Source organism: Paramisgurnus dabryanus, chromosome 8 (genome assembly GCF_030506205.2).
Source record: "Paramisgurnus dabryanus chromosome 8, PD_genome_1.1, whole genome shotgun sequence".
Classification (NCBI taxonomy): domain Eukaryota; kingdom Metazoa; phylum Chordata; class Actinopteri; order Cypriniformes; family Cobitidae; genus Paramisgurnus; species Paramisgurnus dabryanus.
In genome coordinates this window covers 9,717,320-9,741,656 of record NC_133344.1, presented here as the reverse complement: position 1 = coordinate 9,741,656, position 24,337 = coordinate 9,717,320, and the positions used below count along the sequence as shown (strand labels likewise).

At 36.7% G+C, this 24,337-nt stretch overlaps 2 protein-coding genes and 1 pseudogene across 2 annotated transcripts; 1 reads left to right on the top strand and 2 right to left on the bottom strand.

Annotated features, from left to right (window-relative positions):
- Positions 1-1,802: 1,802 nt before the first annotated feature.
- On the bottom strand, positions 1,803-11,262 carry LOC135771838 (uncharacterized). The gene is made up of 4 exons (XM_065282214.2): positions 11,140-11,262; positions 3,205-3,267; positions 2,819-2,943; positions 1,803-2,704 (listed from the first exon to the last, which is right to left on the bottom strand). The coding sequence occupies exons 2-4, from the start codon at positions 3,205-3,207 to the stop codon at positions 2,098-2,100; spliced, it is 735 nt and encodes a 244-aa protein (XP_065138286.1). The 5' UTR covers positions 3,208-3,267; positions 11,140-11,262; the 3' UTR covers positions 1,803-2,097.
- On the bottom strand, positions 5,567-5,683 carry LOC135771989 (5S ribosomal RNA; annotated as a pseudogene).
- Positions 11,263-11,919: 657 nt separating the features above from the next.
- LOC135771798 (NACHT, LRR and PYD domains-containing protein 3-like) lies at positions 11,920-24,078 on the top strand. The gene is made up of 10 exons (XM_065282157.2): positions 11,920-12,152; positions 12,597-12,760; positions 12,866-12,973; positions 13,703-13,822; positions 14,133-15,941; positions 18,131-18,304; positions 18,401-18,574; positions 18,663-18,833; positions 20,190-20,363; positions 20,698-24,078. The coding sequence occupies exons 2-10, from the start codon at positions 12,606-12,608 to the stop codon at positions 20,879-20,881; spliced, it is 3,069 nt and encodes a 1,022-aa protein (XP_065138229.1). The 5' UTR covers positions 11,920-12,152; positions 12,597-12,605; the 3' UTR covers positions 20,882-24,078.
- Positions 24,079-24,337: the final 259 nt, after the last annotated feature.

The following is a 24,337-nucleotide window of genomic DNA, read 5'->3' as shown; positions in this document are numbered from 1 at the left end:
CAGAAGTGAGTCAAGATACATATCTGAAACAAAGCAATCTGCTTTATTTATCCTGAACCAGCACCCCATAAGAGTCATGTGACTAAATGACAGAGGAAGGTTGGGCTTTGACAGATCTTAGTGTGCATTTTTTATACACTGAAACAAATACAGGACATTTATTACATCTCGTGACCCCTAAAGGTAGCTAGCAAAAAACTTAGAGGATATTCTACTACTTTAAATATACTACTTTAAAAAATATATATCTGTTATTTCTATAACACTTTTCACAGTTCAGGTTTCTCATTTATAAAACTGTGCGCAGGACCCTTACTACAAGTTTACGTGCGGCCAAAAACCACACTGTAAAAAATACTTTGCTGCCTTAAAGTTTTTTGTTAAATCAACTTAGATTTACAAGTTATGTCAACAGAGATGAGTTGTCACAACTTATAAAATATAGTTGAGAAAAGTCAACTCAATTTTATAAGTTATAACAAGTCACCTGTAGTTAAAACAACTCGTCTCTCAACCCAGTCTCACCCCATGGCGTCAATATTTGACGACACTTGACCATGCGTCAATATGTTGACGCGGAGGGTATACCTTTCGCGTCATTTTTTGACGAACTGGGGACTTCAATACTATTACGTCCGTTGCATTCTCTTTCCTATTTTCTTACCATTTTCGCGTCAGTTTAGGGTTAGATTTACATAATGACATCCCTACCCAAACCTAACTCTAACCCCAACGCCAGGTGACAACTGTTTAATTTCGCGTACCTAACTCTAACCCCAACGCCAGGTGACAACTGTTTAATTTCGCGTACACTGTTTAATTTTGCGTAATCTAACCCTAAACCGACGCGAAAATGGTAAGAAAATAGGAAAGAGAATGCAACGGACGTAATAGTATTGAAGTCCCCAGTTCGTCAAAAAATGACGCGAAAGGTATACCCTCCGCGTCAACATATTGACGCATGGTCAAGTGTCGTCAAATATTGACGCCATGGGGTGAGACTGTGTTACGTCTCTAGTCAAGATAAAAAATAATAAGTTGAAATGACATGTAAATCTGAGTTGATTCAATAAAAATTTTAAGGCAGCAAAGTATTTTTTACAGTGCACAAATTGCGTACATCAAAAAAATTCAGATTTATCAAACAGTGCGTACGCACACAGCTATTATATGAAGGATGCAAGACTACTCTATAGATACTCAAGATTAACATAAGATGAGCAGAAGCAGTGTGCGTTATGTAAACTTTAAACTTTGAGGGTTTTACACCATTTAAGTGTTAAGAGCAGTGCAACTTTTTCAGAGACACTTGAGATAGTGTCAAGATCAGTTATATAATATATAAACCAGTGGTTTATCACAGTCCGTGCCTTTTTACACAATCATCACACACATTTTCACACATATTGTGTAATTGAGGATGTAGGGGAGAGCGACTAAAACAATTTTGCAAACCTCATCTTAAATAAAGATAACCTAAACGTTTCCGTTCACATCATTGAAAAGAATAATTGTTGGATCTAAAAAATTCAATATAGACACTGCTTCCACATGACTAAAATATTTTTTCTTAAAATAAACAACATGTAACTCACATACACCTTTAACGTAACTTATTACATTACTTATGAAAAAAATTAATTTCTCTTTAACTTCAGGAATACAAACATTACTGTAAAGCATAAACTACCAAAGATTTTTTTCCAATAAATTAAATAAACAGGGTTGTTTTGGAGAAAGAAAAACACGTTTTTTCAGTTGTTTTGAATTACAGTACTACTTTATTAAAGCATCGAGTAAGCATATTTTGTATACTCGTCTATAAGCAAAGTCGCATGAGTATATTTGTAGAAATAGCCAAAAATACATTGTATGGTTCAAAATTATACATTTTTCTTTTATGCCAAAAATCATTAGGATATAAAGTGATATTTTGCACCCTCAGAATTCCAGATTTTCAAAAAGTAATACTGTCCTATCCTAACAAACCATACATCAATGCAAAGCCTTTTTAATCAGAAAAATAAAGGGTTAAATTGACCCTTATGACTGGTTTAGTGGTCCAGGGTCTTACAGTATATTTGGGAAACTTCACTTTTAGTTAGGAAGACAATGTTTATCAATGGGAGAATTATCTTTTCCTCCACATGCATAACACACATTCTCATTCTCACTGATACAACGATAGACAGCAACATTCCTGTTTACAATCTTCTTCAGTGCTGCTTCAAAAATTTCTTTTCTTGGTTCATCAAATTTCCAGATTTGTTTAAAGACAAGCGCTTTAATGCTAGGATGTGCACTCCAGGTTTCAAGGCCTTGAAGGACGTTATATGGGATTGTCTCATTAAGGCAGATACTAGCACATGGAGAGTTAAGCGTGTAGAAAACAGTGCAGCTGTCATCTTTTCTTTTATTCAGGAGGTCTTGCATGGGTGGCGTGAGTCTTCCTTCAGTAGGGTTAAGCAGCAGACGCTCAGAGTGTATACTGTAGCGACCCATATCCTTGACACCTGCTCCTATCAGCTCTGAACCTGCATAAACTGGGTCTTCTTTCTTACAAATGTCGCTTTTCACTTTTTCTGCAATCTCTTTAGTTAGGAAGTTGTCCTTTGTAGGCGTGAATCCAGCTTGACACTGCTCCTTTAGTACATTGATGGCTACAGCATACTGACGTTCAATTCCTTCTTCAACTATCTTATAGCTAAAAAACAACAATTTTAAAGCAAGAACAGAAGATGATTGACAGTTTATATGACCAATATTTTACTTCCTATTGCTACTGCATGCTGTAGTAATAACAAACATAAAAACTTACTTCTGCTCAAAGAAGGTAAAAATCCGCGTAAGAGTATTACTGTCAATGTTTTGCCCATTCGCAGTGTCCAGTGTTGTGTGATGAAGCAGAAAGAGCAAAACAATGCCACTCAAAGATACAGCAAACTGTTAGAATCACAAAATACAAACACAAACATAAACCTAAGTAACAGAGCAATGTGATGTGTCAGGACTGATATACAGTACTGTGCAAAAGTCTTATTCCCAGCGTTTCTTCAAATTTTAAGCATTTATTTTGTGTTACTTTTTATTCACCATTATTTATGCAATTTTAACCATCACATATGAATTCCATTAAAAACACTATAAAAACACTTCAAATTTGACAGTTTAGTTTACTCATAATTCATTAAAAAGAAAACTTACCATTGTGACTGCTACAGTATGAGTAAGAAAGATGTTCAGAGCTGCAGTACAGCAGTTTCTTCTCTGAATGTGAAGACAAAGAGGAAATGAAGTTAACTATATACAGAGTCTGTGCAAGGAACTAAATTGTGATTGGCGCAGTAACGTCACAGATCTCTTTTTACACTGCAAAAAATGATGGGTTAATTTTTTACACATTGTGTTAAAAACAGTGACGAGAGTAACGCGTTACAAAGTAATTCCGTTTCTATAATTCCGTTACTGTAATTCCTTTGTAACGCGTTACTCCCGTCACTGTATTTAACACAACTTGTGTTGTCCCTTTCATTAATTTTAACATGAAATAACGCCTTAAATGGCATGACACACACAATGTGTAAAGAATGAACACATCATTTTTTGCAGTGTACTTAATGTATTTAACTAAGGTTTTTTAAAAGTACAACAACTGTGTATGTCAAGTGATCTCATGAAAATATGTATCTATTTTTAAATAAAGTGTGGTTGTATCTCACATACATTTTCTTATGTTTTCATACACACTGAAACCTATAATACTGATGTTTTGACAAGACTAATATGTTAATTATTTACATATTAACAGCTGTTTGTACAGTTTGTAAGTATTCCTATTCATAAATATTAATATCGTGAGCATTGGCATTTCTTACTCATATGACATGTGAGGACATATGAGTATTTCTGACTTATTTAAGACAGTTTACTTATTTACCTAATGAAATGTTCATGACTTTCAGAGAATTGCATAACAAGACTACACTTTAAAACTTTAAGATTAATAACATTTCTGTAATCATTTAACCATTTTGTGATAAGTACCCCTGGTTTCACAGGCCATGTTTACATTAGAGCATTTGCGTTTTAAAACGGCATTTTAAAATGAAAACGATCCTCGTTTATACTGGCATTTTAAAAAGAATCTTCATCCACACTATACACCACCATAAACACATGAAACATGACCAATCACATAACTGGGCATGCGCATAAAAGTGTCAAATAATTTATTACTCTAATAATAGCTTACCTTTGCGCGTTTTACGCAGCCTAGGGGTGTGCGATATTGACAAAAAGTCATACATGGGTCCTTTGCTGGCAACTATAACAGACACTATTTTTTAACCTATAAAAATGTGTTTGGGAAAGTCTTATACTGTTCTACCTCCCCTCTACAACATATTAATATGATTAATAGGTTAATTTTGATTTTATAACTAAACAGAAAGGTCTTTATGATTTAAAAAGAAAGCATTCAAGTGAACAGTACTAAACGAAACAAAAATAAATTTTCAGCAAATGCAAACTTCAATAAAACATAGTAAGAGGTGAAGTATTAATTTAGCCTACCAGAAATGCTTATTGCATAAATTTTTATAATTGTGCGAGGTCCGTGCACGTCCTCCGCTAGCAACACAGAAATAGCTAAGCGCAAGCCCCTAAGAGCATTATATATTAATGACTTTGAGTTTATTGTTTTTATTAATTTATATTCATAAACAGGGACGTGCACAGACATTTTGAGGGGCAGGGGCTCAAGTGAAATAAAGGGCACTTCTCATAATTATGTATATTTTTTTCTTTTTTTTAAACAAAAGTATATATATTAACGCAATTCTGACTTCCTTTAAAAAAAAAAAAATTAAAAACGTTAATTAATTTTATCTTCCTCAAACTCACGCAATTGTTTAATTTTCAAAAGATGTCTACAAAATAATCAGTTCACACAGACACCATGGTCTCCTTAGTAGTAGGTTTATAGAGCAGCAAAGGAAGCCATTACACAATGTGCATGTTTTGAAAACATTAGATTACAAATTAATTACAAATTTGTTAAAATGCTAAAAACAAAGTTGTGACTGCTGAGTAAGCGCTACATGCCAATAAATGCTATAATAATAATTAATAATAATAATTAGTTACATTTATATAGCGCTTTTCCAGTGCTCAAAGCGCTTTACATATGAATGGGGGAATCTCCTCAACCACCACCAATGTGCAGCATCCACCTGGATGATGCGACGGCAGCCATATTGCGCCAGAACGCCCACCACACACCAGCTTATTAGTGGAGAGGAGACCGAGTGATATAGCCAATTAGTATGAGGGATGATTAGTAGGCCAATGGGCAAGTTTGGCCAGGATGCCGGGGCACACCCCTACTCTTTTTCGAAGGACATCCTGGGATTTTTAATGACCACAGAGAGTCAGGACCTCGGTTTTAACGTCTCATCCGAAGGACGGTGCTTTTTTTGACAGTATAGTGTCCCCGTCACTATACTGGGGCATTAGGACCCACACAGACCACAGGGTGAGCACCCCCTGCTGGTCTCACTAACACCTCTACCAGCAGCAACCTGGTTTTCCCAGGTGGTCTCCCATCCAAGTACTAACCAGGCTCAGCCCTGCTTAGCTTCAGTGGGCAAGCTGTCTTGGGCTACAGGGTGATATGGCTGCTGTTCATATGCTAGCGTTTAGCTGAATAGTTGTTAGTTGTTACTCAAAATGTATTTTTGTCTGATAAGGGCTCAAAATATAAGGTCTGTTTACTAATTTGAGCTTCTGGCATGAGCCTCAGAGCAGAGCTCAACATTATTATTCATGACCCTTTCAAATAGGGCAAAAATAGACCATTTAATTAAAATGACAAATTCTAGGGTTGTAAATGGACATGTAAAAACGTTTCTGGATCATTTTTGCACTTAATAAAGCAACATACCTTCTATGTAATTGTCAAAGAACAATTTAACATATTATGACAACACATCCTATGGCACCTTTAATCTTAGGTTTCATATTTATGAGGGTTACACATGTCAGAAACAACAAATATAGGTTAGGCCTATTTTATTTGTATTTTATATTTTACTTTTTTGTGATGTCAATGAAAATTCAGACTGGGCAAGTAAAATAATGAACCATCAGATTTCTTCCCAATCTACTCCAGCAATCCAGTATAACACATTATACTTATTTAACAGCCATTACAAAAAACGCAAACGCAAAAAGCTTACTACTGCAGTTAGCAATTATTTTATTGTTTGTGCTTTATTATTTTCTGAGCTGTCTGTTTAAACTACACTACCAGGGCATGAAATTAACACCCGACCACGCGCCAAATGCGGGTGGATTTTGCAATTGGCGGGTAACACTGTCAATCTACCAGCCACATTGGCGGGTAGCCAATGCGAATCAGTGATGCGCGGGTCATTGTATAAACAACCCACTCCCGACCTACATTTTCAACTAACCCGCCCTGCCCGCAATTGTTCAAAATAGTTTTTAAACTCGACTGACTGACCGCTGCCTGAATATCATTAAAATATTTTTGGATGACTCGTAACCGACACCCGCTCATTTCTTATCAACCTGCGCATATCACCGATGCAAATTCATTGAGATGATGCGACTGCTGTTTCGCAATGTTCATGCGATTGGAAAGAAGATGAGGCACTTCTCTGACTACGTTTGGATGTGCGAGTAAGTATTAAATTGTTGATGAGATGGGATGAGAATGCAATGCTGACATAGACTACAGTATAATCACAGTTGCACAGATGTGTAGTGTTGCTGTGATGGATCAGAATATAGTAATGAAAAACAACGTATGTGCGGCGTTTATGTGCGCAGTTTGTGCACCCTCTGTCTCTGTGTGCGTGCGCAGGTTTAAGGGGACTCAATAGGGCACATTGGAGAGACGCGTTCCTAAAAGCATGCGTACATAAAATCTTTCTGCTCTTGACAGGGCACATATAAACAAAATGATCTCAACAGTATTCATTTTCCAATAAAACATTTCTTTATGTCTTAAGTGTATTAGAGAGTCAAAAACCAGTCTGTGCTGGTCTTAAAGAGACAGTAACCTCAATTAAACTACTTAAGTCTGTGTCATTAATGTTAATCAAACAACCTAAGACAAAGAGAAATTCACTTTTGTAGCTCTGAAATTTTTTTTATTTAATTCATACCATAAAGACAGTGTTATCATTCACTATTCGGGCAAAAAAAAAACTGGCTGGTAAAAAGTCTCTGTGGCAGGTGGATTTCTAAATCCACCTGCCACAGTGGCTGGTGGTCAAAAAAGTTAACTTCAGGCCCTGTACACTACACTGTTACAAGTTTGCAACTCTTCAGCTTAATATGGGATTGCCATGGAAAACAATGTCCCTGAATCAATATGTGTAACAACGTGTCCCATATTTTGTGCATAAAACTGTTAATATAAGAATGCTTTCATCCTCAAACACTTACCGATAGCCTGCCTGCATAATCATGCACATGATCGCGTCTCGTTCAGGCTGAGCTTTGGCGCTTGAAGCGCGAATGATGCAGCACGAGTGTAGACAGACCAATCATAAAGTGAGGTAAGTTAGAGAGGCGGGACTAAGGAAAGGTAAAGCCAATCAAATTAGCGATGTGAATTTTGGAGGCGGGACTCATCTGTTAACCGTTTGTGTGCCACAAATAGCGCTATTTTTCTATATAAGAGTTTAAATCTCATTTAAATTATTCCTGAATGAATTCATGTTAAATTAAAATAAGCAACAAGTAAAAAACACAAGAAACAGACAGACATCAGTTGTTATATGAATAAAGATCTTTTTTTTTTTTAAAGCACCCCAGAAAAAAAGGGCACTTTCTCTCCAGGAATAAAAAGGGCAGGTGCTCAAGCCCCCTTTGATGTCTATGTGTGCACGTGCCTGTTCATAAAACTTATCAACAAAACATCGATTCAAATTAAGAGACAAATTATCTGAAACGAAATTCATTTTAAAGTAGCAAACAAAACTTACATTAAACTGGAAAATAATGTCTGACCCATTACAATTCTCCCTTCATATTGGCCTTTACAATGCCTATATGGCATTTAAAATTACAGTCTATCTTTCGTAAGCTTACTAAATTTAAACAAAACATAAACACTTATACTCTTCTAGCTCCCCCCTACAACATATTAATATGATTAATAGGTTAATTTTGATTTTATAACTAAACAGAAAGGTCTTTATGATTTAAAAAGAAAGCATTCAAGTGTACAGTACTGAACACTAGCGAACTTGAAGCAAAAATATATTTCAGCAAATTCAAACTTCAATCAAACATAGTAAGAGGTGAAGTATTGCTTTAGCCTACCAGAAATGCTTATTGCATTAATTTTTAAAAGTGTGCGAGGTCCGTGCACGTCCTCCGCTAGCAACACAGAGCTAAAAGCGCAAGCGCCTAAACGAGCATTATATTAATGACGTTGAGTTTATTGTTTTTATTAATTTATATTCACAAAACTTATCAACAAAACATCGATTAAAATTAAGAGACAAATTATCTGAAACGAAATTCATTTTAAAGTAGCAAACAAAACTTACATTAAACTGGAAAATAATGTCTGACCCATTACAATTCTCCCTTCATATTGGCCTTTGCAACGCCTATATGCCGTTTAAAATTACAGTCTATCTTTCGTAAGCTAACTAAATTTAAACAAAACATAAACACATTAAACCCAACAATACTCAAACATTCATATAAAACAGACATTATCTATAAGGATACATGTTAAAACAATCCGATATAGCGTGTATAATAGCTGGTTGGTAGATGTTTACTATTTTTGGCAAAACCTCCGTTGCAAACCAACATTTACATGAATAAAATAATGTTTACTTTGAAAATGATGCGCTGACACGTTAACATCAGCTGTTCGTTTACATAAGACTCCGTCTACGTTCATTTACACTCAGAGCAACGTCTGAGTTCTCAAACTAAAACAGGGTCTTCAGCGTTTGCGAACGAATCCGTTTATGAGGGTCGAAAACGGTGATGTAGTGTAGATGAAAGGCGTAAACGTAGCAAAAGTAACACGTTTTAAAGGATAAACGCATTAATGTAAACATAGACATAGCTTAAGACGACTAAGAATAATTTTTACTTTGAAAATATTTCTACTTTGAAATATATATTTCCCTATAAGAAAGTAAATTACATCCCTTGATAATAGAGTTGTGGCTTTACAACAAACCATGTTTTATATTCAGTATCTAATATTCAATTATACTCAATCTACACACCTACTCAACCTCCCCAAGCAGACAAAATCTCTGCTCTCTTAATTCAAATTTTCTGAAACTTAACATGGACAAAACTTTCATTTTCATTGGAATTTCCTTTACCAGCAATATTCATACAAACTTCACCTGTGAAATTGCTGGTTCTCACATCAAAACATCCAACACTGTTAAAATGTAGGTGTAATCATTGACTCAGTAATCATTGATTTCAGTCTCATATTACTGCATTCTTTCCTAATCTTTCGTATTATCTCTTCCTTGTTAATTGTACACTGTAAGCGTCCTTGAGCTCTGGAAAGGCGCTATAAATAAAAAAAATATTATTATTATTAAATATTATTATTTATTGGGAGTAACACAGTTAACACTGATTTATCGGACATACACCAAATGGATGATTTATTGTAGATGCATGAGAAAAATATTGTTAAAAACACACAAACAAAAACGTGTAATTTTAGAGCTAATCTGAAGCACAAAAACAGCAAATTCAAGTATGCCATTTTTGCAAGTTAAAATATGGGTATTTGTTGTATTTTTGTATTTAATACATTTGAAAAGTCCTCTGATATAAAAGTGATCATTGCTTAAAGTGAAAAAGCTAATACAAAAATAGGAAAATTGATAATAGCTGTATCCTAGACTGTACAGGGGCGGATCTAGAAAATTATTTATGGGGTGGCAAGGGGGTGGCATGAGAACTACAAGGGGTGGCAATGAAGTAAGCGTCTTTGCATGGTTGTCGTGGATTCAAGAAATTATATACTGTATATACTATATTCGGTGAACACTGGACCTCAAATTTTTATAACATTAATAAACGCAACAACAAATGTTCCTATAAGTAAGTACCCAAGCAGCTACCTTTAGCATCTCTACTGTAGCACCCTTTGTCTTAATACTAAGTTAATACATACAGCTTATCAATATCTAAAAACACTGACTGGTTGAACATAATGGTATAAAGACAGTTATATAAATAAAATAGGTTTGCCTAGTTTATATTAATGTAAAACATATTTGAAAGGCACACATCTCTTTCTCTCATAACCCTCTTCTTTAATCCTTTCACTCACTTCATGATGGATTTCTGTCTTTTCACTTCTTTTTAGCTCTTTGCCATCCATATGTTCTTTCTTTCATGACTTCATCTATTCCTTTCCCTTCCACAACATATTTTTCTGTTTTATTTTTACCTTTCACTCCCATATTTGTTTTTTCTATTCTTTTTGGTAAGTAGAATACTGGATATCATCCTTTCTTTTCATAATATTCTGGAAAATGCCGCATTAAGTTGTCTTTCAAGCTTTCTAAACATACACAACACTGAATAGTTTTTTCTCTTTAACGAAGACAAATAAAAACATTAGACTATATCATAACGAGTGATTTCATATGCACGTATGGAATATTTTGATTGCTGCAGTAGCTAACAAGACATGACGGGCTAGAAAGAACTGCTTAAAAGATATTTACTGCTTACACAAACCTGCAGTTCAGTTGTTTTAACTACCAAGCAACTACCTCAAGCAATATTAAACAATCACAGTTTAATTTTTGTATTTTTATCCTGATGCAACATTTATCTATAAAATATGACCGTATTCATTACTCTAATTTGCTGATGTGATGCTCAACTTAATCACTTAAAGACACTAAAAAGAAACCACTAACTTTTTGTCAGCATGTGATGATGTGAGGCGCTTTATTAGATCAGAATTCCTCGCTACAGACGTGAAGAGACTCTTTCTTCATGGGCATAAGTTGCACGTTCATAAACATTCTTGCCTTTAACCTCAACGATGGAAAAGTAACGTTTGTGCTTTTTATACTTTGTGCTTGCGTCCGCTACCTTTGTTTTGAGCTCGTTGTACTTCCCATCGCTCTGTTGTTGCGGGTTTGTGCGACTCGGAATAGATGGACTGCAGCGCGAGAACCGGGCTGCGTGTGAGTGCCTTGGATGGGGCGATGCATCCTTTCACCGCAGTTTCCAAAAGTCTCCAACCACGCCAGAAAAGATCGCTAGATTTGTCCTAGTCGCTTTTTTGATAAAGTCGCTAAAGGGGTCTAAAAAGTTTCTTAATCTAGCGACCAAGTCACCAAGTTGGCAAATCTGCGCGGACTTTTTTTACACTGTAAAAGACTTTCTGCTGGGACTGACTGCATGCTTGTGTATGAACTCTGCTGCCTCTGGTTGGCTAACGATGGAAATTTAGCCAATCACCATCAGCTATGTGGTTGTCCCACCCCGTCTAAGACACACACACCAATCATCGTCAGATATGTGTCTCCCAACCACAAACACACGCAGAGAAAAACTACATTGCCTTTCTGGTTAAAAGAGCCTACTCGGGTATATATTATATATATTTGGATACCCGCGCTGGGCATATGGGGTGGCAATGCTTTTATTTAGGGTGGCAACTGCCACCCCGTGCCACCCCGGTAGATCCGCACTTGCCTAGACATATGTACCTCTAGAATCACTCTTATATTGTTAATCACTTATGTGATTTACTTATTGTAGGTAAAACTGTATGTTAATGTTTATACTGCACGTCTCTCGCGCGATCTTCCTTGCCCAGGTCAACGCTGCCCCCTAGACCAGCGTCACTGCCTCTCTGGAAATTAGGTTTAAATTGACTAATTTTGAATTTGAGCTCGTTATTGCGAAAGTATCTATGTAAAATGTGCATTATTATAGAAAAACATCAAATGTTACAGGCATGTCTCGTGATGTATTTTGGTGCGGTGGGCGGCGTCAAACTCATGAAACGAAACTAAAGCCAGTTGCTGGCTGCTCCCTTCTGAGGAAGCAAGATGTCGATTATCCCATGAAGATTCCCTTGGGAGAACAGGGGAGATGTGAGTAGGTCCTAATAGACATTATAAACATCCTTAAATTGTTTCTGCTACGTTTTTAAACGCTGCAATAGCATTGTGTTCGCTTTATAATGTTAAACATTTAATACACAGTTTGATTCGTATGAATCGCTTGGACATTGCATAGGCTACATTATATTCACATTTCATATGTGAATATATATGTGAAGTTTCATAACGACTAACACCTTAATAAAGGATATAAAACCTTTAAAATACTGCCTACTTTTTTTGTCGAGTACCCATCATGGTGATCATTAAATAACCTGGTTAAATATTACAATACTTTAATGAGTTACTGACCTCATGTTTACACTGGGTGTGTTGTATTATATTGTAAACCAATGCACTAATCAAAATGACACTGAATTGAGTAATACTTATGTGCATTTTGCAAACATGAATATTTATGAATATTTTTATCAGATCACCACCATGAATGGAAAGGGGTCCCCTGTGACCCCCGGTACACAAGATTCACCTTCAGAGATGATGCTATCCAGACAAGAGCTTAAAGCAACAATACATAATACACATACTGAACCTGTTTCATCAGATAACACATCTCACAATGACCCAACATCCAAGACGTGAGTAGCTTCCCTATTTGCAAAATGCAAATGCAAACCATTTAAGTCTTCTCTTGTGACCTCATCATTACTGGATTTAAATCTCAAATAATTTTTGTTTTTAAGTATAAACAAGTCAGTACGACCAGCATCTCTTGGATCTAGCTGTGTATCCATGAAGAGCAACTTTTCATTGGATGCTCCACCAAACCTTCAGAATGAAGATGCACACAGGTGACACAAATCTGCAGAAACATGCAATTCATGTTTTTCCAGTTCTCCTGTCCTGGCAAACGAATGAAAACTGTGTCTTTATAATCTATTTATGTTATTTTTCCTATAAAAAAATAAACATTTCATACAAGATAGCATAGAATTTCGAATTATGTTTTTGAAAATGTCCACATTGGCCACTTTTGCACGGATAAAGCAACAGATTTGCCACCTATACATTATCTTGGCTGTTAAAAGGTTATTTATTAATTTGTACCTTGATGGTGTGTATCATTCAATAACTTCTTTTAAAGTTTGAACAAATGAATGAAACACATTTTGAGCACAGATACATAGGGATACAGCATCACACAATAGCAAGTTTCTGGTTATCACAGCCATTATAGAAATACATAAAATGTATTGATGTAATGTAATAATTTTATTGGTCATGTGGTCATACGTAGGCTTCACAAGAGAGTACTTTTATGCACGCGTAAACATCTTTCTGGAAGCTAATCTAATATGAATAGGTTTAAAAAGCATTACATTAGGTTGTAAAATGCTTACATTAATCCTATTCAGATTATGTTTGCATTTTCTGAAAGGTTCTGCCATTTGCGCATACATATTGTAATTCTACGCCTGGCAAACTGAACATATTTGTGAGCTTGTTGTGACAGGTTTAACCAGAGTAGCCTAAACTGGTATAGCAGTGTTAACTCCTTGTTTTTACCCCTCTGATCTCAGTTCAGTCCTGGAGGAGAGAAACAAATCACACTTACTAGTTCCCAGCTGTTTGTCCATGAAGAGTAACCAGTCTATGGATCCACCCATAAAATTAGACAGAGAACTTCCACCAGAACCAACGTAAGAAAAATGTTACAGATGTGACTCTGTTCTGTGGTCAAAAAACAGCTAAAAGCAGTGGTTATGGGGTCATGTGCATGATTGACAGGCCGATGGTTACATGCATCAATTTAGTTTAAACTTTAAAAGTGATTGAAAATTTTATTTTTAAGTTTTGACCACTAGGTGTTGCTGTGTATTTAGTATTGTGCCAGCTATATACGGTGTGTGTGCACATTACAGAGGACATATACAATTGAACATGTTGATATAAAAATATTTTACACTAAAACACTATTTGTGATCACACTTTATTTTTTCATATTTTAAGGTTCGACCAATCAGAGGCTGAACACATAAACATTGTAGAGGGTCAGATGGGGAATGCAGTCTTCAAATTAAATCTGCTGAAGAAGTATCAGTTTTTGTATGAGGGAATATCAAAGCAGGGAAACCCAACACTATTGAATGAGATTTACACAGAGCTCTACATCACAGAGAGTGAAAGTGGAGAGATCAGTAATGAACATGAGGTGAGACAGATTGAGACACAATCCAGAAGAACAACAACAGAGGAGACACCAATCAAATGTAATGACATCTTTAAACCTTTACCTGAACAACACAAACACATCAGAAGTGTGATGACAAAGGGAGTCGCTGGCATTGGAAAAACAGTCTCTGTACAGAAGTTCATTCTGGACTGGGCTGAAGAGAAAGAGAATCAGGACGTCCACCTCATATTTCCACTTCCTTTCAGAGAGATCAATTTGATGAAGGACAAAACACTCAGTCTTTTAGATCTTCTTCATCTTTTCTTCCCAGAGACAAAAGAAATGGAAATCTTCAGTGATGAATATAAAGTGTTGTTCATCTTTGATGGTTTGGATGAGTGTCGTCTGTCTCTGGATTTTCACAGCAGTGTGAGGTTGTGTGATGTAAATGAATCAACCTCAGTGGACGTGATGCTGACAAACCTCATCAAGGGGAATCTGTGTCCCTCTGCTCTCATCTGGATCACCTCCAGACCAGCAGCAGCTGATCTCATCCCCTCTGAGTGTTTTGATCGAGTCACAGAGGTACGAGGCTTCAGTGATCCACAGAAGGAGGAATACTTCAGGAAGAGAATCAGTGATGAGAGTCTGTCTGATCAAATCATCTCACACCTGAAGTCATCCAGGAGTCTCTACATCATGTGCCACATCCCAGTGTTCTGCTGGATTTCAGTCACTGTTCTAGAGAGAATATTGAGTGAAACAGAGAGAAGAGAGATCCCCAAGACTCTCACTCAAATGTACACACACTTCCTGATCATTCAGACAAACATCAAACATCAGAAGGACTATGAGAAGGAAGATGAAGACATGATCTTCAAACTGGGTAAACTGGCTTTTGAGCAGCTTGTGAAAGGCAATCTGATCTTCTATGATGAAGACCTGATGGAGTGTGGCATTGATGTAGCAGAAGCATCAGTTTACTCAGGATTGTGTACTCAGATCTTCAGAGAGGAGTTTGGTTTGTATCAGGGAAAAGTTTACTGCTTTGTTCATCTGACCATACAGGAACATCTAGCAGCTCTATATGTGCACACGTCTTTTAGCCGTGGAGATACGGGTATACTTAATTATTGGAAAACATCTAACATTGCCACCTGCTTTAAATGTTCTAGTCTTCCCGATTTACACAAGTCTGCGGTGGACAAGATGTTGCAAAGCAAAAATGGACACTTTGATCTTTTCCTCCGCTTTCTCTTGGGTCTCTCGCTTGAGTCAAACCAGGCTCTTTTGCACCACATACTACCACAATTATCAGTTGTTTCTTCCACCAGTGTGACAGAAACCACAGACTACATAAAGATTCGAATCAGGATGAATCTCCCCCCAGAAAAATACATCAGCCTGTTCCACTGCCTTAATGAACTCAACGACTTTTCATTAGAAGAGGAAATACAAAGTTTCCAAAAAAGCAGACGACTCTCCAAAACCAAGCTGTCGGCTTCACAGTGGGCGGCTCTGGTGTTTGTCCTCCTGTCATCTGACAACAGATTGGACGTGTTTGACCTCAGGAAATACAGCGTGAACAATGCAGATGAATGCTTGGAGAGGATGTTACCTGTTGTCTTGGCAACCAAAACTGCTGAGTAAGTAGATCTTAAATCACTACTTTTCTAAAGTGTCTGACAAGTGCATGAATGTAAAAGCAAGTTTTATTAAAAAAATATTAGAAGATGATAGGTAAGGGATCATGTTTAAACGTTATGTATAATCAAACACGCATTGTGACTGGTGGTGATTGTCACACGTTATTTAATGATGTCACACAACATACAATGCTGTCATTTTTGACGCCCACCAGAGGAGGATGCCTATACTAAGACATACAGGTATATGAATATTTTTTTGGAGGACAGGCTCAAAAGTAAATACCGTATTTTCCGGACTATTAGTCGCACATTTTTCACAGTTTGGCAACTACTGGAACTTATAGTCAGATGCGACTTATATGTCAAAATTATTTCATATGAACCAAGAGAAACCATTAGCATCTAGCCGCGAGAGTCCGCTCTATGCTGCTCCTGTATTTATGTAATTTATGTTCTGTATGCTATTTTGTATCGTGTAAATAACTATTAATGTTACTTTAACATGTACTGACATCTATTCAGCCTGCTGTTCTTTTGTTAAGTTGAGGAACTTGCCTTTCCAGATTAAATGTCTGTTCTTAGGCTTGTATTCGTGAATCATTTTCAAAATAAACGCGACGTATAGTCCACTGCGACTTATATATGTTTTTTCCTCTTTAAAACAATTTTTTTTTGACTGATGCAACTTACTCAGGGGCGACTAGTCCTGTAAACACTAGACATGTTTTTTATCACTATGATTTTATGTGCTTTTTTAAGTAGGCTATTGCATAAGAAACGAGTGATGGAAATTTGAAATAAAAATCCCTAAGGGAGCATGCACACCAAAGCTTTTACGCCCGCGGCGTCGCATGTTTTCCATTGTTTCCAATGGAAGCTCTGCATTTTCAAAAAAGCCAGCAGCGAGCGGTTTTCTTGAAACTGAAAACTGCCGCTGAAAATATTCAACTTTGGGTGAAAAGCTTCACTTGCCAATGTCAGTTTTCACACAGCCGTCCAATCACAGTGGAGGAGGGGTGGGACATTACCACAGCAATCCACGGCTCAGAGCTGAAGTATCAGAGCTACCAAAGTGCTCAGCTGAAGAAAGCTGGCACTCAGCTGAAAAACAGCTGGCATTCGGTGTCCTCAAGGCGTTTTCAGCCACACACCAAAGTTTTGTTGTGCACAACCCCTTAATTTGCAAAAAAAAAATTTACACTCACTTGAGATGGTTTCTGAGTTATGCGAAAAAGAGTAAATGTAAATAATGTGAGATGGAAACACATTTGCTGAATAAATCAAATAAATTCTGATGTAGCGAACCTGAAACCCACGGGAATGACCGTCTAGCTGTTTCCGCTAACGTTGTCTTCCCATATATGGGGTTCGATGTCGTTTTGATGCCTTTGCTGCTAGTGCCTGCATCCAAAATGCTACATTCCTTCTTTCAGTCTGGCAATTACAAGCTGCACTGCTAATAAATTAATAACTTGTCCCATTGTGACTACGTGCAGTCATGTCTTCCTTTTCCAAGCTTGCCTTTTGTTTTGTTTACAGATTACATTTAATGTGGATTACGTAATCAGATTCCAAAAATCAAGTACTTGTAATTAGATTTAACTAAATTTTAAAATACTCGTAATCAGACTTCCATTACTTTTTAATGGATTACATGATTACATATTATTCCCACTATGGCAACGATGTTCACAACGATGTTTGCATTGACGTCACTTTTCCACGTGAACACGCCGGAGCCGGAGTTGGACTTGATAGTGACCCTAGCAACTTGTCAACCCACCTGTGGTCAGTGGACGTTGGCATGGACGATTATTTTACTTCTTTACTTTCCTTTGTTTCTTGTCAGTCTGTAAAACGATAGCTCCAAATTCTTGTTAAATCTGTTAGTACAGTCTATCGCACAACAGCTTTTTCCCATTTTGATGCGTTTCCCCCGTGCTTTTCGCTGATTTCACAATGTACACAAATGCTGCCTCTCTGTCTTTTGCCAGTCAGTGCGTGTAACCGCGTGTAATCTCCTGTTTTTTTACATTTTTTATAATAAATTTACCTACCGCTTATATACGTTCATGATTGTTCGAGTTTTTCCGGGGGAGTGTGGTGTGGAATCGCACAGGATTTTAAAAAAAGATTCATTTCACGTTTAGATGGAAACCCAGCTAATGTTTGCTCTCTTTCTCAAGGGTCAGACATTGCAACCTATCCGACAAAGGTTTCCAGGCACTGAGATCAGCGCTCAGCTCAAAGTCCTCCAATATTAAACACTTGAAACTCAGTGGAAATGTCCTGTGTGGTTCTGGGATGAAGATTTTATCAGATGGGTTGAAGAATCTGCACTGTAAACTTGAGACACTAGAGTAAGATTGATTTGTTTTCTTTGTGACAATAAATGACCAGCCAAAAATTTACTGCATGTATTCGGTTCCTTTTCATGTTTTTTTTTTCTACCACAGATTATCTGAGTGTGGTATAACTGCTGGAGACTGTTCATTATTATCAGCAGCTCTTAATGTAAATCCTTCACATCTGATCGATCTTGACCTGAGCTTCAATCACACTGGAGATGCAGGAGTGAGACAATTATCACAAGTACTGAAGAATCCAAACTGTGTGCTGCAGAAATTAAAGTTTGTATCCAAACTCACACAGTTTCATATAAATGTTAAATATTAGAGTCAAGCCTGTTTTAAAGTGTCAAATGTTTTTTTTTCACAGACTTGTGAGCTGTAATCTTACAAGAGAGAGCTGTCTATCTCTGTCTGAGGCGTTGAGCACAAACTCCTCTCTTGTGGATTTGGACTTGAGTAAAAATTACTTACGGGATTCAGGGTTGAAGTTTCTCTGTGATGGACTGAAGAGTCCTCTCTGTAAACTGAAAACTTTATGGTATTTATCTATCTCAGCTGCTAAGACTTTTGGCTATTATGTCATACACTCACCTAAAGGATTATTAGGAGCATCCGTTCAATTTCTCATTAATGCAATTATCTAATCAACCAATCACATGGTAGTTGCTTTAATGCATTTAGGGTTGTGGTCCTGGTCAAGACAATCTCCTGAACTCCAAAACTGAATGTCAGAATGGGAAAGAAAGGTGATTTAAGCTATTTTGAGCGTGGCATGGTTGTTGGTGCCTGACGGGCCGGTCTGAGTATTTCACAATCTGCTCAGTTCCTGGGATTTTCATGCACAACCGTTTCTAGGGTTTACAAAGAATGGTGTGAAAAGGGAAAAACATCCAGTAGTTCAGTTCTGTGTGCGAAAATGCCTTGTTGATGCTAGAGGTCCGAGGAGAATGGGCCGACTGATTCAAGCTGATAGAAGAGCAACTTGACTGAAATAATCACTCGTTACAACCGAGGTATGCAGCAAAGCATTTGTGAAGCCACAACACGCACAACCTTGAGGCAGATGGGCTACAACAGCAGAAGACCCCACTGGGTACCATTAATCACTTCAAATAGGAAAAAGAGGCTACAATTTGCACAAGCTCACCAAAATTGGACAGTTGAAGACTGGATGAGTCTCGATTTCTGTTGAGACATTCAGATGGTAGAGTCAGAATTTGGCGTAAACAGAATGAGAACATGGATCCATCATGCCTTGTTACCGCTGTGCAGGCTGCTGGTGGTGGTGTAATGGTGTGGGGGATGTTTTCTTGGCACACTTTGGGCCCCTTGGTTCCAATTGGGCATCGTTTAAATGCTACGGCCTACCTGAGGATTGTTTCTGACCATGTCCATCCCTTTTTGACCACCAAGTTCCCATCCTCTGATTGCTACATCCAGCAGGATAATGCACCAGCTCCAATAATTTCAAATTGGTTTCTTGAACATGACAATGAGTTCACTGTACTAAAATGGCCCCCACAGTCACCAGATCTCAACCCAATAGAGCATCTTTGGGATGTGGTGGAACGGGAGCTTCATGCCCTGGATTTGCATCCCACAAATCTCCATCAACTGCAAAATGCTATCCTATCAATATGGGCCAAAATTTCTAAATAATGCTTTCAGCACCTTGTTGAATCAATGCCATGTAGAATTAAAGCAGTTCTGAAGGCGAAAGGGGGTCAAACACAGTATAAGTAAGGTGTTCCTAATAATCCTTTAGGTTAGTGTATATGTGACTGTAATGTTGTAAATTATTGATACTGTAATTTCAAACATAAATTAATTTATTTCCTTGTCAAATGAGAAAGTTATTTAACATTGTGATTTGGCTTTCTGTCTTGCCCTGCAGTTTGGAGGACTGCAGTTTCACAAAAAACGGCTGTGGATTTCTGTGCACGGCTTTGAGATCAAACCCATTTCATCTGACTGAACTCCGTCTGAACAGAAACATGATACAAAACTCAGGAGTGGAGATGCTCTCTCCTTTACTGAAGGAGACACAATGTAAACTAGAGAGACTGAGGTGAGTGAACATGAAAAATTTTTTATTCACACTTTCTCTTTGTGATGAAAAGTGATTGTTTATGATTTATTAAACTAACTTGAAGATAAAGTGTGGTCTAAAATTCAGACTAAAGTGAGATTTCAATCTTCATTATCATGATGATATAAGGATTTTATTTTCACTGAATGTTCTTTACATTATGTAGGATGATTTTAGGTAGAAATTAGTAAATCATTAAAAGAAAGATTGGTTTGGTTTTCAATGACAGGGTCACAAATGTTACTTTTTTTGAGTTTTGTTTATTTACAATGTATAAAATAGCTATAGTTTTTATACCTGTTGCTTTCTTCAGGTTGTCATACTGTGAAATCACAGAAGGGGGCGGTGCTGCTTTGGCATCAGCTCTCACATTAAACCCCGCCCACCTCAGAGAGCTGGACCTCTCCGGGAACAAACTGGGTTCAGCGAAGAAGCTGCTCACCGCCCTGCAAGAGCATTCAGATTATAGACTGGAAAAACTTAAGATAGACCGATGAACCCAGAGCTGACACAGAGACCTATTTCACTACAAATAAATAAGAACAAAATAAAAGTTAATTAATGGATATATATATTTTTTATATATTCAGTCATTATTTTTTAATTGAATTTAAAGTTTTGCATTAAAAAGAACAATTTCATAAAGAGTTAATTTTGTAAGTAAAACTGCCATTTGATAAAATCTGGCCAAGTGCTGTGAACAGCTGCCTGTTTCACAAAAATAAAGGTGCTTAAAAGGTTCTTCACAGCAATGAAGAAGAACCATTTTTGGTTCCTCAAAGAACTATTCAGTCGAAGGTTATTTAAAGAACCATTTTTATATCTTTTAATAATATAAAGAACATTTCTTTCACTGCAAAGAACCGTTTTCTAAACAAAAATGTTTTTTAGATGTTAAAGGAACCATTCAGCAAAATGGTTCTTCTACACTCTCAGAAATAAAAGTACAAAAGCTGTCACTGGAGCTGTACCCTTTCAAAAACTTCAGCTTTGTTCCTAAAAAAAGTATATTAGTACCTTAAAGATACATATTTGTATCAAATGTATACATATCTGTAAATGGTCCTTTTCAAAGGGTACCGTCCAAATGATAGCTTTTGTACCTTTATTTCTTAGAGTGTATTTTGTACCTTTAAAGGTACAGTTAACTGTTTTGAACCCCTAAAATTTAACTGTACATGATTTTTCCTTAAGGTACACAATAGGTCCATAGAATGATTGAACGGAGTATTTATCCTTGTTCTGTGATGTGACATGTAGACAAACATTTTTATTGTTTGAGTCTGTAATGCCTTAGAAGCTTCCTAAAAACCTCTCTCAGATAGCTCTATTAGGGTGGGGAATTTTAAACAAGTGGTTTGGCACCTATTTGGCTCCCCCTACTGGCCTAACTTGCAATCTCATTACTGATTGGCTGACTTTGCTGCCACTCAAAAAATGTAGCCAATTATTTTAAAGTGGAGGGGCAGTGAGATGCAGCATCAGTTTTTCAGATTGGGCCGTTTTCTGGCTGACATTTCTAAAAGAGGAATTTCTATGGGACTGAGATGTTTAGCATGTTTAGCACTTTTTGTATGTTTGTGAATGTGGGTAGACTACCATTATTCAACAAAGACATGAAAAAATGGTTTTTCATTCTCTGTCCCCTTTAAGGTATAATCCTTTAATATTTTTAAGGTATATATTTAAATAAACCTATGAGGGTACAGCCCCAGTGACAGAAAGGGTACAGTTTTGTACCTTTTTTTCTAACAGTGTATGGCACCGTAAAGCACCTTTACAGTGTTCTTGCATGTATTAATGTGATTTTTTTTTTGGCCAGGCAAACCCCTTGGCCACATGGCTTATAATTTGTGCCATCCTAAATTATACCTATAAACATTAAATCTAAAAAACTGAAGGGGACCCTTGTGTATATATGTGTATATATTGTGTATGTGTACATTCTACAGTATTTATGAATGCAACTATCTGTAAATTTCACAAAACAGCATCCTTTGACAAAATATACTTTTAGATCAAAGATAGTGTTGATAGTAAAAGATTTCTGTAATGACAGTATTATTGGCAGCTGTTTGCCAGTAACTTACTGTAAATTTAAATGCATGTTATTTACTGGCAACAGTTTGTTTAAAGTAACGGAGCCCCTAAGGGGACACGGAGCAAAAATTAAATAAAGTTTAGATTCATGAGCTCACGCGAAAGTTTCACATGTGCGAACGATAGTTTCACATTATCACGCGATAGTTTCAAGTGGGGACGCGAAACTAAACTTTAGTTTTTTTTACTCCAATGTCACCAATTTTGGCGCTTTTCCATTGCATAGTACCCCACGGTTTGGTTTAGTTTGGGTCAGGTCAGCTTACTTTTGGGAGCTTTTCCATTGGGTGCAGTACGTAGTACCCGGTACTTTTTTTGTACCATTTTGGGTTGGGGTTCCAAGCGACCCGAGCTGATCCCAAACGTGACGCGAAAACACAGTAGATCACTGATTGGTCAATCGTCACGAAGCGTCATCGCTACAATGTAAAGATTAGCTTTACCTTAAGTGTTTGCTTGCGCTGTCTCAAGGAAAAATGTTGTCAATCTGTGCTCTGCTATAAGTTCCCAAACTCCCTTTTAGCGATGAAAAACATCGACAGGTTGAGAATCAGGGACACCATAACAGTTTTTTCCAAACTTGCAGTTTGTGGCGGAACATTCGCGACGAGCACGTCAGTATTATATGCTTAAATGCAACTTCAATGAGGCTAGCGGAGTGCGTCAACTACTGACGCCACAGGTGTTTAAACTGAAACTGTCAAGAGAGATAGAGGTAACCTTTGTAATAAACGCGATATGCAAACATCTATTTGTGGTGGTCAATTTGAATTTTGTGGCGGGCTGATAAATAAATAAATGAATGGGAATGTACAAGGACGCTTTCACTTGTATGATGTCACAGCAGTAGGCAGCGTAAATATAACGACACGCCTATAATCCCTCCCACTCCGAAGTGATACCAAACTCGATGGAAAAGCTAACTACGCCAAAGTGAGGTGAGCTGACCCGACCCAAACTAAACTAAACCGTGGGGTACTATGCAATGGAAAAGCGCCATTAGGGGCTCGGTATTAAGTTAATTGATCATTAAACATTAACAAGTCTTATCTTTACAGAATAAAACTTAAATAACACCATCATGCAAATCATTCTGTGAAACAAAATCTGAAGGAAACAAACTGAAAAGGTTGATACGATTTCTGTTTCCCAGAATGCTATGCTTTGCATGAGGCTGTTATTTTATTCTGTAAAGATAAAGACTTGTCAATGTTTAATGTTCATTTAACTTTGAACAAACTGTTGCCAGTAAATAACATCAATTTAAATCTACAGTAAGTTACTGGAAACAGCTGCATAACTACAGTAAATGTTTTACAGTGTATGTGTTTAAGTAAAAAAAAATTTTCATTCTGTCAACTACCAACAACATTTTTGCCAAATTCTTAACAAATTTTTTTTGCATGTATTTACTGAATATTGAAAAGGGAAAAACATGATCAAAATAACAAAAAAATACGTGTTTTTCTGATTTTTAATACTGCAGAGAAAACAAATTCAAATTAATTTCTCAACAACAAAATACTAATGTTTTACATGTATTTTAGGAAAAAATCTTAATTTTTTTGGAATAAAAAGATTTTTTGTTACATCTTTCATTTGTCTTGTCATTCTTCAGTCTTTTACTGTAGATTTGCTGTTGGGTGACTTTATGTCACTCCCAAGGTTTGCTTCTGTTGAAATTCAACAGGCACTGGAAAGAAATGGTCACAATAAATCTAGAAATATATAGTCAAAACTGGAGTGGTCTCTTAATTTTTTCTGCAGCTGTGTATACAATATATATATATATATATATATATATATATATATATATATATATATAAAATAAGTTTTCCAGAAGGTTCACCACT

Bases quoted from the DNA above. Each gene is read 5' to 3' on its own strand.
- LOC135771798 (XM_065282157.2), top strand. From the start codon at position 12,606: ATGAATGGAAAGGGGTCCCCTGTGACCCCCGGTACACAAGATTCACCT. The intron at 12,761-12,865 runs GTGAGTAGCTTC...TTTGTTTTTAAG, and splicing joins AATGACCCAACATCCAAGAC to TATAAACAAGTCAGTACGAC. The intron at 15,942-18,130 runs GTAAGTAGATCT...CTCTTTCTCAAG, and splicing joins TTGGCAACCAAAACTGCTGA to GGTCAGACATTGCAACCTAT.
- LOC135771838 (XM_065282214.2), bottom strand. The intron at 2,705-2,818 runs GTAAGTTTTTAT...GTTGTTTTTTAG, and splicing joins TTTACCTTCTTTGAGCAGAA to CTATAAGATAGTTGAAGAAG.